At 44.9% G+C, this 10,863-nt stretch overlaps 1 protein-coding gene across 11 annotated transcripts in view; it reads left to right on the top strand.

The window, feature by feature from the left end:
* The first annotated feature begins 4,220 nt into the window (after positions 1–4,220).
* Positions 4,221–10,863, top strand: part of DMD (dystrophin) — a 2,032,119-nt gene continuing 2,025,476 nt past the window's right edge. For all 11 annotated transcript variants that reach the window (XM_061627388.1, XM_061627390.1, XM_061627384.1 and 8 more), the window contains exon 1: positions 4,221–4,509. In XM_061627388.1, coding sequence (XP_061483372.1) covers positions 4,437–4,509 — 73 coding nt within the window. In that variant the 5' untranslated portion in view covers positions 4,221–4,436. The remainder of the gene's footprint in view (positions 4,510–10,863) is intronic.

Here is a 10,863-nt window from a genome sequence, read left to right as displayed (position 1 = left end):
CAGCTACCAGGGGGCAGGTAGGGACCTGGCAAGCTTCAGGGAGTCCAGAGGCTACACCCAGGAGTGGCCCATCCCCGTGGAGCATCTTATGGAGTTCTGCGTGGAAGGGAAGCGGAGGGGACTTTCAGTCAGGACCATCAGAGGTAAGCTCTCTGGTCTATCCTTCCTAGGGAAAGCACGGGGCTTCCAGGACTACTCCGGTGACTTTAGGGTCCGCCGGATGCTGGAGGGGTGGTCCCGTGAGTGCCCACACACACCTGATGCCTGCGCCCCCTTTTCCCCAGAGCTACTGTTGGGTCTGCAGGGACAGTGGAGGGTTCTATGTTCTTCCCATTTTGAGGCACTGCTATACCATGCTGCGGCCCTCACCTTGTTCTTTGGGGCCTTCCGAATAGGGGAGGTAGTGGCAGGTTCTAAGACGGATGGCTCCCTCCGGGCCCTTCTGGTTTCTGATCTCAGCTGGGAGCCAGAGGGGGTCCGCCTGCGACTCAGGCAGTCAAAGACGGACCAACACCACAAGGGTCGTCTGATTGTGTTATCCCCATGCCAACAGGAGGAACTCTGCCCAGTTAGGGCCCTGCGCATCTTTCTGGCAGCCCGGGGGCTGCAGCCAGGGTACCTATTCAGGCATAGGGACCTCCAGCCCCTTACCAAGTATCAGTTTTGGTCAGTGACAAAGGCAGCACTCCAGAGGCTAGGTGTGGATGCCCGCAAGTTCGGGACACACTCCTTCCGGATAGGAGCAGCCTCCACGGCCGCCCACCTGGGTTTTTCCAAGGGGCAGCTACAGGCAGTGGGCAGGTGGTCCTCGGATGCATATAAGACTTATGTTAGACCACTAACAGAGATGCAGGAGGCCAGCAGCTAATGGCAATTGTTGTCATTTTTGGCAGGCTGCTGGGAAAGATCGGAGCAAGTGAGCATCCTCCTCTGCGGTCACAGCATGATTTTCTGGGCAGGCCGCAGGGCGGCGAAGTCCCGCATTGGAACGCAGCTGGGGCTCAGTCAGTGGGCCTCAGTGCGGTGGCTTGGGCGCCAGGGGATGCGTTGGGACGGTCTCCTGCCTACCTAGTTCCAGTCGGCTGTGGACCGGGCGGTGCCCCAGGTGCTGGTCATCCACCTGGGAGGTAATGACTTGGGCCTGTTGAAGGGCAAGGCCCTGATCGAACAGGCATGTAGTGACCTCCAGGCCATTGGGCTGCGCTGGCCGGGGGTGCACTTGGTATGGTCTGACATCCTGCCGTGCAGGACGTGGAATTGTGCTGGTGACCCACGGGGAATGGGCAGGGCTCGGAAGAAGGTTAATAGACAGATTCAGAGGGCCATCAAGGGCCTGGGGGGTTCTGTCATACACCACCCAGAGATCAAGCACGATAGGCTGGAGTTGTTCAGGCCAGATGGCGTGCACTTGACTGACGTGGGCAATGACATCTTCCTGATGGACCTGCAGAGGGGTGTGCACCAGATTCTTATCGGGTGTGGGGTAAAGGGAGACTAAGCAGAGGCTTGTCCCCCTTCTGTGGCAAGGAAGCATGGGGGAAAGGTTAAAAGGGAAAGGGCAGCTAGGTGACACCTTTAGGCACCTTTGGGGATGATTTGCGGTCCGGGAGCCTGCACCTCAGGGCTATACGGCCCGGGAGCAGAACACGGGCCGCTTTTGGGGCCAACGTGCCTCATCCGCTCAGAGTTTCAGGGCTCCAGGGGGCGGTGATGCGGGTTGGACCCCCTACACATCTTCAGGGTGTGGCCAGAGCTGGGGCCTGGCACAGGGCAGCCCCAGGCTCAGGCAAGGTTTGGTTGCCCTATAGCTGCAAGCAGGCTTCGCCTGGATCAGCAGAATTCCCCCTCACTTGATTGTCCCTCTGCAGGTTCATTGGTTATAATTGACTCTGTTTTAATAAAGTGGCCCATGATTTAACCCAATGAATGGTGTCTGTGTTTATTTCGGCAATAGGCCGCAAACAGGAAATACATCATAGCCTCTCTTGGAGTTATAAAATGAGTTCATTTACATCATGTCAGACTAATGATCTATCCATCAGATCCTTTGTTTGTATCCTGACTGGACAGGTCTCCAGATGCTCCAGAAGAGGTTTACCCACTGAGATCAATAAAGGGAAAGTGCTAGGAAGATGGTCTGTAAACTCATGGATGCAAAGTATATACTCCAGAACAGGGAACAGTCACTTCCCAGTACAGCTGGATTATTCATAAAATAACTGCCAGCTATTATTTTATGTCTGTTTCAAATATTAAAGTAGTATCAGACTATCATATTCTGGCAGTATAATGCAGAAAGCTGATAAGAGAAAATAAGTTCTCACTGTTTTCAATAACTGAAAAACAACTGGGATTTTATTGTGTTTCGCTTTTCCACGCTTCTATGTCCTACCTAAGATAATTTAGACAATATAGCAGAACTATGTTAGCAGTTGCCGAAAATATTGCACTGTGAGTCAAGTAAATATTAAAGCAATGTTCTGGACCACCCAAAATGTTCTACACTAGTTGCCACAGCTATTTTGAGACTTTGGGTGTGTACGCAGTTGATGGCATGCAGTTCTTTCTAGAATCTCAGGACTGTGGCCCTCCAACTATTTTTTGTGAAATAGTCACCACCAAACACAGTGCAGCTGAATACATGGTTTCAGGATCCTGGCCAAGAATCTTTTTTTTAATCTTCAGTTAATAGTTTAGCTTTACAATGTATCCAAGTATATATGAATCGATTGACAATTGTATCGCTTACTTACATCATGGGGAAGGAAAAAGTCAGGCTTATACCAGGGTATATGTAAAGATAAAGGGCAGGGCTGCTGCCATCGAGCCCAGCCAGCATACCTAATGGTCAGGTATGATGGGAATTACAGTCCAGCAACATCTGATGGGCCACAAGTTCTCCACTCCTGGCTTACAACTTCCATTTTTCGCAGTAAGTCCATTTAACAAGTGGCCTTGGTGAGCAATTTGAAGTGCTGGCCTTTTAAGTCGCTTTTGCTTTCTTGGGGCAACTGTTTTGATATGAAGGCATGGCTAGAATGGAATATGGTCAGACTTCTGTTGAAGGAAAAGGAGCAAAGCCGGGGGGGGGGAGGGAATGGTGACCCAGAATAACATTTCTGCTTATACATTATGTCAGCATGGGAAGAAGCATGTAAAATCTGTATGCAGTCACATAAGCACATATAAAGGACTGCCTATTTTAACGTGCATGACAGGAAGATAGATGTGACGAATCACAGCTTCTTTATTGTGTTCAGATGCGGTGTCCTTTTGTCACACATGACACAAGCTACACATGAAGTACACATAGTTTCTCCTACATGGTAGGTAAAAAAAAGCCATGTGGAATGTTGGCATTGGAAGAAAGAGGCTGAAAGAGGGGATTTATGCTGAGCAGCTAATGAGCCAATCTTATGCATTTTAAGGGTCTTGGAAAAATGTGTACAGGATGACTGTCTAAATATCTAATGGGGAAATGCAACAATACAGAGTGATTTACACTCAGTGTGCAGGAACTTCTGCTTCCATTGGTGGGTGGTATTTAAACCTTCCCCCAAATATAGCCCTCTCTGAAATGTTATCACTAGATTTCCATGAATATACTTTTCAGAGTCCAAGTCCCTCCAAATTCTGGCAGGAAATGGCTGAAGCCGTTGTAACTTTTTTACATTCCTAAAGGAAATTTAGCCAGTTCTCCCGCAGAAGGCGTGGATGTTCACTGCATTGCTTCTGCTTGCAAGGACGTTGAGGCATCCCCTTCGCCTCTTTCCCATCCTGAATCCCAACTCTTGGGTGTGAATCCTGGTGAAGATCCTTAGTTGAAAGGGTGGGAGGACGCTGAGAAAGAAAGTAGAACGGAGCGTATGCTGGATGCCTGTTCTGTGTATTGAAGGGAACCAGGAAGGGTTAGGGTTGCTAAATCATTCATAGGCTTGTTTTCTTCGCCGGGCAATTTGCTTTCTGATTGCTCCACTTTGCATTGATCGGCTGAGGGGCGGAAGGGGACTCTCTGGAGTCTCCCAAGTTAGCTACTGATTTATTGAGAGCTTTCATTTCTTCTCTGCTTTCTCCTTGCTTGGGAGCCTCTTTCTGGCTCTATTTTTAAGGTAGACGCCCGCAGCCTCGGCACCTGTCCACTCTGATCCAAGGCGGAGCGGTGTTTGACAGCTCTCCTCCTGCCCATGTGAGCTCTTGCTCTTGCTTCCTGGCCCCCGGCCCCCTTCCCTTTCTGCGCCAAGCCGCGCGCTGAGGAGGGAGCCACGCTGAGCTCATTCTCCAGTCACCTCCCACCCCCGCTTATTCAGCAGAAAACAGAAACCGCTCCTTTTAAAACTTCTGTGCGTGCGCGTGTGGTTCCTTGCTTGCAAGAAGGTCTAGCATGCGGAGCCCCATCTGAGCGAGCTTGTTAGGATTTGCTGTTTGTTGCCTTGGCTATGGCTGAATCGGGACACCCCGAGGAAGAGTCTGCAGTGGACGAGTTCAGTGATATTATCAAGAGCAGATCTGGTAGGATAACATAGTTGGCCTTTGTCGAAAATATGCTACTACTGTTGTTGTTTGGTGCTTTAAAACCCCTGACTTTCCCGTTTTTGTGGAGCGTTTTATTCACGCAGGCAACAGGCCGGCTCCAAAGTTACTGCTGATAAAGTTTACTGTCACACCCAGCTGCAAGATGTTATTCTGCCAAGTTAAGACTGTACTGTTCTCTACTCTACCAGTGTTGTGTATGGAATGATTTGTGGAAAGCTGTATTTTATTTATGTTCAATTCCCGCCCCTGTGATCAAAAGGCATTTAAACGGTTCTACACTAATTTCGTTTCAGTTGACTTTATTTTATTTGCAGATATATAAATGGTAACATTTATACACCAGAGTGGCTTTAGACAGGGTAAGAATTAATATTTTGGTGAGCATTCATGTGTGTGTGTGTAGGGTAACTATTCAGATGGATATATAAGAAGACTGTAAACATTTTTGTTTAGCATTTTTGTTTTGCCTGATTTTTTTTAAAAAAAAGTGGTCTGCAAAGGCTTGTATCTGCCTTGGGTTATTCTGTTAATAATTTTAAAAGTTAGTAAATTTCCAACACTAGAAAAGAAGGCTTGTGGCACACTTCCCACCCATCCCCTTTTGAACCGCAACAGTCTCCAGGTTTGTGTAACCTCGTAGGGTTGTGGTGCTTTTTGTGTCAGGAAAAAAGCCATTAATGCTGTAAATGGAAGCAGCAGCAATGCTTCTTCACTGGATAAAGTTTCAGTTGCTTAGACTGCCTCCCTGGCTTTAGCCTTGGAAAGGAACCAATTCATAGGCAATGCAGGTATTTATAGGTAATTCAGAATTTACATTTTTATAAGGGGCAACACACGAGTACTAAGGTATTTCATTTTTTTTAAAGTTATGCACTTGATGAATAAAACGGAAAGTAGATTAATGATGCTGTCATTCCTCCTCTCTTAGGCATGTGCCTGGGTTTTACTGGGGGACTAGTGTCTCTCATTTCAAAGCTAAAATGAAAAGGAACAAAATCAAAAAGTATGTAAGTATATTCAAGATCAGTGGAGCCTGCAGGTTGCCAATCCCAGACCTAATTTAAACATGATTCTGGACATGGTTAAAATATACACACACACTTGTGTGGTATGCCACATCTCCAGTATTTCATTTAAGCCTAGTCACTCACATAGTTGTCCATGACATACCATGTCATGGACAACACCATGCATGTTCATATTTTAATGCTGCACATGTAACCCTTGAGAACCCTGTTTAAATGTGATGCCAGCCTTGTGGAATGCTGCACAGATAGGGATTTTGCAGAAAGAGTCACATTTGGATATGGTCTGTAAAACACTTCCTGGGAGCCTTTTATTGTTGTTAAAGATCTGTAGTTGCCAAAGCACAATTGGAATGGATTTCTGGTACCATTAATTCCTCTGCTAAAGAAAGGCTTCAGGTCCCTCTCTCCACCCTCTATGGCACTACTGAATTCTGTTTTCCTATTTGAATATCTGATGGTGTGTGTTGACAGTATACATTCAGAGGCTACTTTGCATGTAAACTATCCATAGTGCAAACATCTCATTTATAACTCAATCAACCAATAGGATTTGTGTGTTTGTGTAGATTCTATTGGTGATTCAATGCAGTCCCCATTTTGGGTTGTTTGCAAGTTGCTATAACTTTTCAGGAAACTGAGAATGCCATCCACCAGTGATGGCGCTTTTCCCATTATTGAAAATATACTACAGCTATGGATGTCCTTGCAGTTATCCTAGTTTCAGTACATCTCCGCTTCTGAGGACACATGACATCAGTCAAAATCTGCTCCCTTTATCTCAAAATCTGGGATTTTTGAGATGCATTTTCCTTTTAAGTCAGCTTCGCACTGACTGCAAAGCTGTTTGGTCAATCAACCCGTTGCAACTCAGAGGTGTGTCCAATGGAAACACTTTGCCGTAGGTGGTCCTAAAAGATCTGACATCAGCAGTAGGGCTGGGTATATTCCAAACAAACAATAAAGAAGTGTACAGCTGGATGTAGATCTGTTTCAAACAACACCCAGACAAAACAATCTCTCTGCTTTTTAAGGAACTAGTGTGTGTGTAGCCTATATTATCTTGAGGTGAAAGAGAAATATGAAGAGCCCCTAATCTTTCCAGAGGCTGTTGACATGCAGCTCAAACATCAGATTTGTTCCTTAAATGTTAAGCATAATAGAAGCTGAACTGATTTCAGTACTTGTGATATCTTAGGTAAATGAGCTCTGAGCCTTACCATTAAAGAAAGCAGGGACTATGGGATAGTTGCAGTACTTGGAATGAACTAGTTTAGTTGCACAAAGTTCACTGAACTAGCTCAAAAATCTCTGAACTGCACCTGAAAGTAGTTTCCATAATTGCTGGGTGAACAAAGTTCATTTCGGAGTAGAACTTTCTGATTTCTATTTCATCTTCAAGTTCATTCCCTCCCCATCAAAGCAGAAGGCCTGAATGCTTAGCTTTCATTAAGAAAAAGTAAGCCAATCAGGTATATATGAAGAAAGTTAGAATGGAAAATGTGGCTTATTGGGCAGATACGGAGGCACTGCTGCTAAGTATGTTTAGACACTTAATTACTGTTGCTGTATAATCAGAAGGAAGACACATGAGGCATGTCCTGTATCTTATCTACTGAAGATATTCACTCTCTTCCAACAGGATCAGCTTGAAATTAGAAGTACAGGTATAGGAACTAAGGCTGCAATCGAATACACACTTACCTGGGAGTAAGTCCCATTGAACCCAATGAAGATTGCTAGGATTGGATTGGACTGCAGCCTAAGTGAATGATGCCTTATGCCCTTAATTTGTGCCAGTCACACAGCTGTTAAACAGGACAATTCTAGTATGGAAATACAATTATGGGGAAAGCTTCACCTGTTGACATTCTGTCACTTGTGTGTGCCCCCGATTTACTTTTGGACCCTATACTGTCCTGCTGAGGATGAACTTTTTATGAACCAAACCATTCATTTGGATAACATGAACTGAACTACTTCATTTTGTAAAGGCATTTTCAAATGGGAATATTGCAGGTGCTTAAAGCCTTGTCTAAGTCTCTCTCATTAACTTCCTGACTTTGGGAATGAAGGGGGAGGGGGGCAGACTTGGAAAAGCCTGTGTGAGTCTCCTCCCCTCCCCTTTCAAGTCCCCAGTGTTGGGAACTTAATAGGAGAAGGGGGGAGAGACTTGGAAAACCTTTTATTCTCTCTCTTCAGGTGGTGCGGGAAGGGAGAGAAGAAAGCCAGTGGGGTTCCCAAGTACCTGCAGCAATTGCTAGCTTTCTCCTTTCTCTTCTGGTGGCTGTGATGGCAGGAGGTGAGGGACAGAGGACAGAAAGAAGCTGGTGGTGGAAGGGAGAGTACAAAGCAAACTTATTTCTTGCATAGCAGTAACAGGCTCTTGGGACCCCCCTTCCCACAAAGGATTTTGGTAGGTGGCAGGGTCACATGTCTGCCAGTCATATTGTCATAATGACCTAAAAAAGGTTCCTCACCCCTGCTGTAGTCCTATGCATGCTTTGGAGTCAGTTCCCACTGAACACAACTTGCAATCCAGTACATGTCTATTCAGAAGTACACTCCATTGGGTTCAATGGGACTTACTCCCAGGTATATTGGATTGCAGCCTTAATTACAAATTAAACTTGCATAAAGTTGGAGTCTGCATGATTTGTAAAAATATTATGAATACTGGTGATCATGTGCAAAAGCAGGAGAGATGAAGTTGCTACTTAGGCTCCCATGTTGTTTGAAGGGTTTAAAAGTATGTGTCATGCTCTAGATTTGAAACCTGGTAAGTCTAGTATTGCTGTAGAGCACGGTTCCCATAAAACTCTCAGCTTTTGAAATCTTTGCTGTTTTGTATTCTGAGCTCTTTAAGTGTATTTCTGTTCTCTTCATCCCTACTCAGACTTTGCAGTGAGGTTCTTGTGAGGATCCCACCTCAGACCTCCACCTGTCAGGTCCCTCCAGTCAGGATCCCGGGTTTTATTTGTTCTCTCACCGGGTCTAGCACAGATTTCTCAAGATCCCACTGCTAGGCAGCACCACCAGCCACTCCGTTTCACAATATTGCCTTAGGACTTTGCCTTAGTCCCCTTCTGGCTTATTGTTACTTTGTGTCTGGGTGCACTTGCAGGCCACAACCCCCCTGTATCTTTGTGCCAATAAAGCATACAGCCCTGGGTTGCCCTGGATACTTGATGATACACTATCTCTTCACCGCTGCCACCATTGATACTGTTTCCCAACCTTGGTAATTACCCTACCCACCCTTCTGGTCTGTGAAAGCCCAGCCAAGGATCAGGCTTTTGGTAAACCAATGAAATATTTATAAACACCAGGAAATAACAAGATTACTTTAGGTATATTTAACAAGCGTATGGTTTCATATATTGTGTTACTCTTTATGTTTCTAGTCAAATATAATCTACCTCAATACCTGCCAAATATAATCCAACCCACAACCAACTCCAACCCACAACAACCGACCCTCTCTCAACTGTCATCCTCTCATTTATACCTTCGGCCACTCAAACGCTCAGCCAATCATCACACAGCATTCTCCAGCATTCTAGCCCATGTACTCCCCCCTCTCACTCAATCCACTTATCATGTATACTTTAATAAACCTGCACTTACCATATTTACAGTTATCAAAATACAGGGGCATCACAATTCTCTCTTACTGTGAAGAGTGAAAGAGGTCCTATATCATGGGAAAGGAATGATGGCTTTTTAAAGTCTCGGAAACCAGAACTTTTGCAGTGAGAAGCTGTGTCACTGCAGGTTGGAGACGCTGGACAAAGAGAGCACCAATGATTTCTTTTCCAGCGTAGTTCTCTGAACAAGATTATATTACCCTCTGAGGCTGCCTCTGAAAATGTTTGGTTTTTAAGGACTAATATATGTTGTTGTAGCTATCAAGTAGAAAGAGAAATCTTTTTAAAAGTTATAGTAGTAAGTAGGGCTTTGGCCATCAGAAAGAATGTCTGTTTACTAAGCTGGAAGGATTTTGATCAAAGCACTTCATGGGTGGGTGTGAGAGACCAGCAGATGGTTTGAAGGACCATTTTCAGGGATTTCTTTTGGAGAAAATGTACCATTCAGGGAGTGACTCATGTTTGCTGCTTGTGGCTGGTTCCACCCTCTTTATTTCCACTTAATAGGAATGTGACACCAGACAGAAGCTGATGTGCAGAAAACAGCTGTTGTACAGCTCTATCCTAGGCACATTTATTTGGAAGTAAGTTTCACTGAGCTCAGTGCAACATGCACTTCCAAAAGTGTGCATAAGATATGCAACCAAACAATCAGTTTACACAGGTAACTTTTGTCTTTCGAATACTAAGGTAGTTCCTATGTCACAATAAACCAGAAATGGGGAACCTGTGGCTCTCCAGATGTTCTTGGATTCTTGCTTTCTTCAGCCCCAGCCAAAATGGCCAATGGGCAGGGATTATGGGAGTTGTAGTCCAGAAATGTCTGGATTGTCACACAGGTTCCCACCCATGTGATAAACCATGCTTTATCAAGCCTTGGGCTTGCGTGTGCCACCTCCCTTTACTTCTTTCAGCATTGCTGCAAGGAGGAGATCAAAAGCTTTTGCTTTCAATAACCACAGTTTGGCATTACATCTGAATTCTAAACTGTGGTTTATCGTAACTATTTTTAAAAAATCTAGAGCCCATGGTGCCATCTGTAAATTTGCCTATCTTACTGTTTTTCCCTAACTCCACTCAATACAGAACCTTAGGTGCCTCGCTGCTTTTCTCTCTCCTTTTTACAAATGGTCCATGTGCTTCTTTCCATGCTGCCACATTCTTAAATCAATTCCTAATCCAAGGACCTGCCTTCATATCCTTTGGCAGCTACTCGGGAACTTCTTTTTCAAGGGACTGGGTGAAAAGCTTTTTGGAAGTCTAAGTATGTCTACAGATTTCCTCTTATCTACATGCTTGTTGGTTCTCTAAAATAATTTTAAGAGCTCTCAGGTGTATGCCATCTAGACCTAGTGCTTGTCAATTAGCCCTAAAGACAGAATCTCATTGCCTTTATTTCATTTAGTTCTTCATATGAATTTCCCGGGGGGGGGGAGGGTCAGGTGCGGGGATTTTCCAATATAGCTGAGCAAGTTCTTATTTGGTGTAGGTTTCTTTTATTTTCCTATCCTTTCACACCTTTGCCATGTTATGGTTTCCCTTAGGATCTATGCATTTTCACTAGTGAGTATGTCCCTTGATATCACTAGGACTTGCTTCTCAGTAAATATGCATAGGATTGTACTGTTAATGTGTTTCAAAACATGCTGCTTGAATTA

The sequence above is a fragment of the Rhineura floridana genome, chromosome 5 (assembly GCF_030035675.1).
Source record: "Rhineura floridana isolate rRhiFlo1 chromosome 5, rRhiFlo1.hap2, whole genome shotgun sequence".
Taxonomy (NCBI): Eukaryota; Metazoa; Chordata; class Lepidosauria; order Squamata; family Rhineuridae; genus Rhineura; species Rhineura floridana.
The sequence above is the reverse complement of the archived record's forward strand: the minus strand, read 5'-3'. Positions and strand labels throughout refer to the sequence as shown.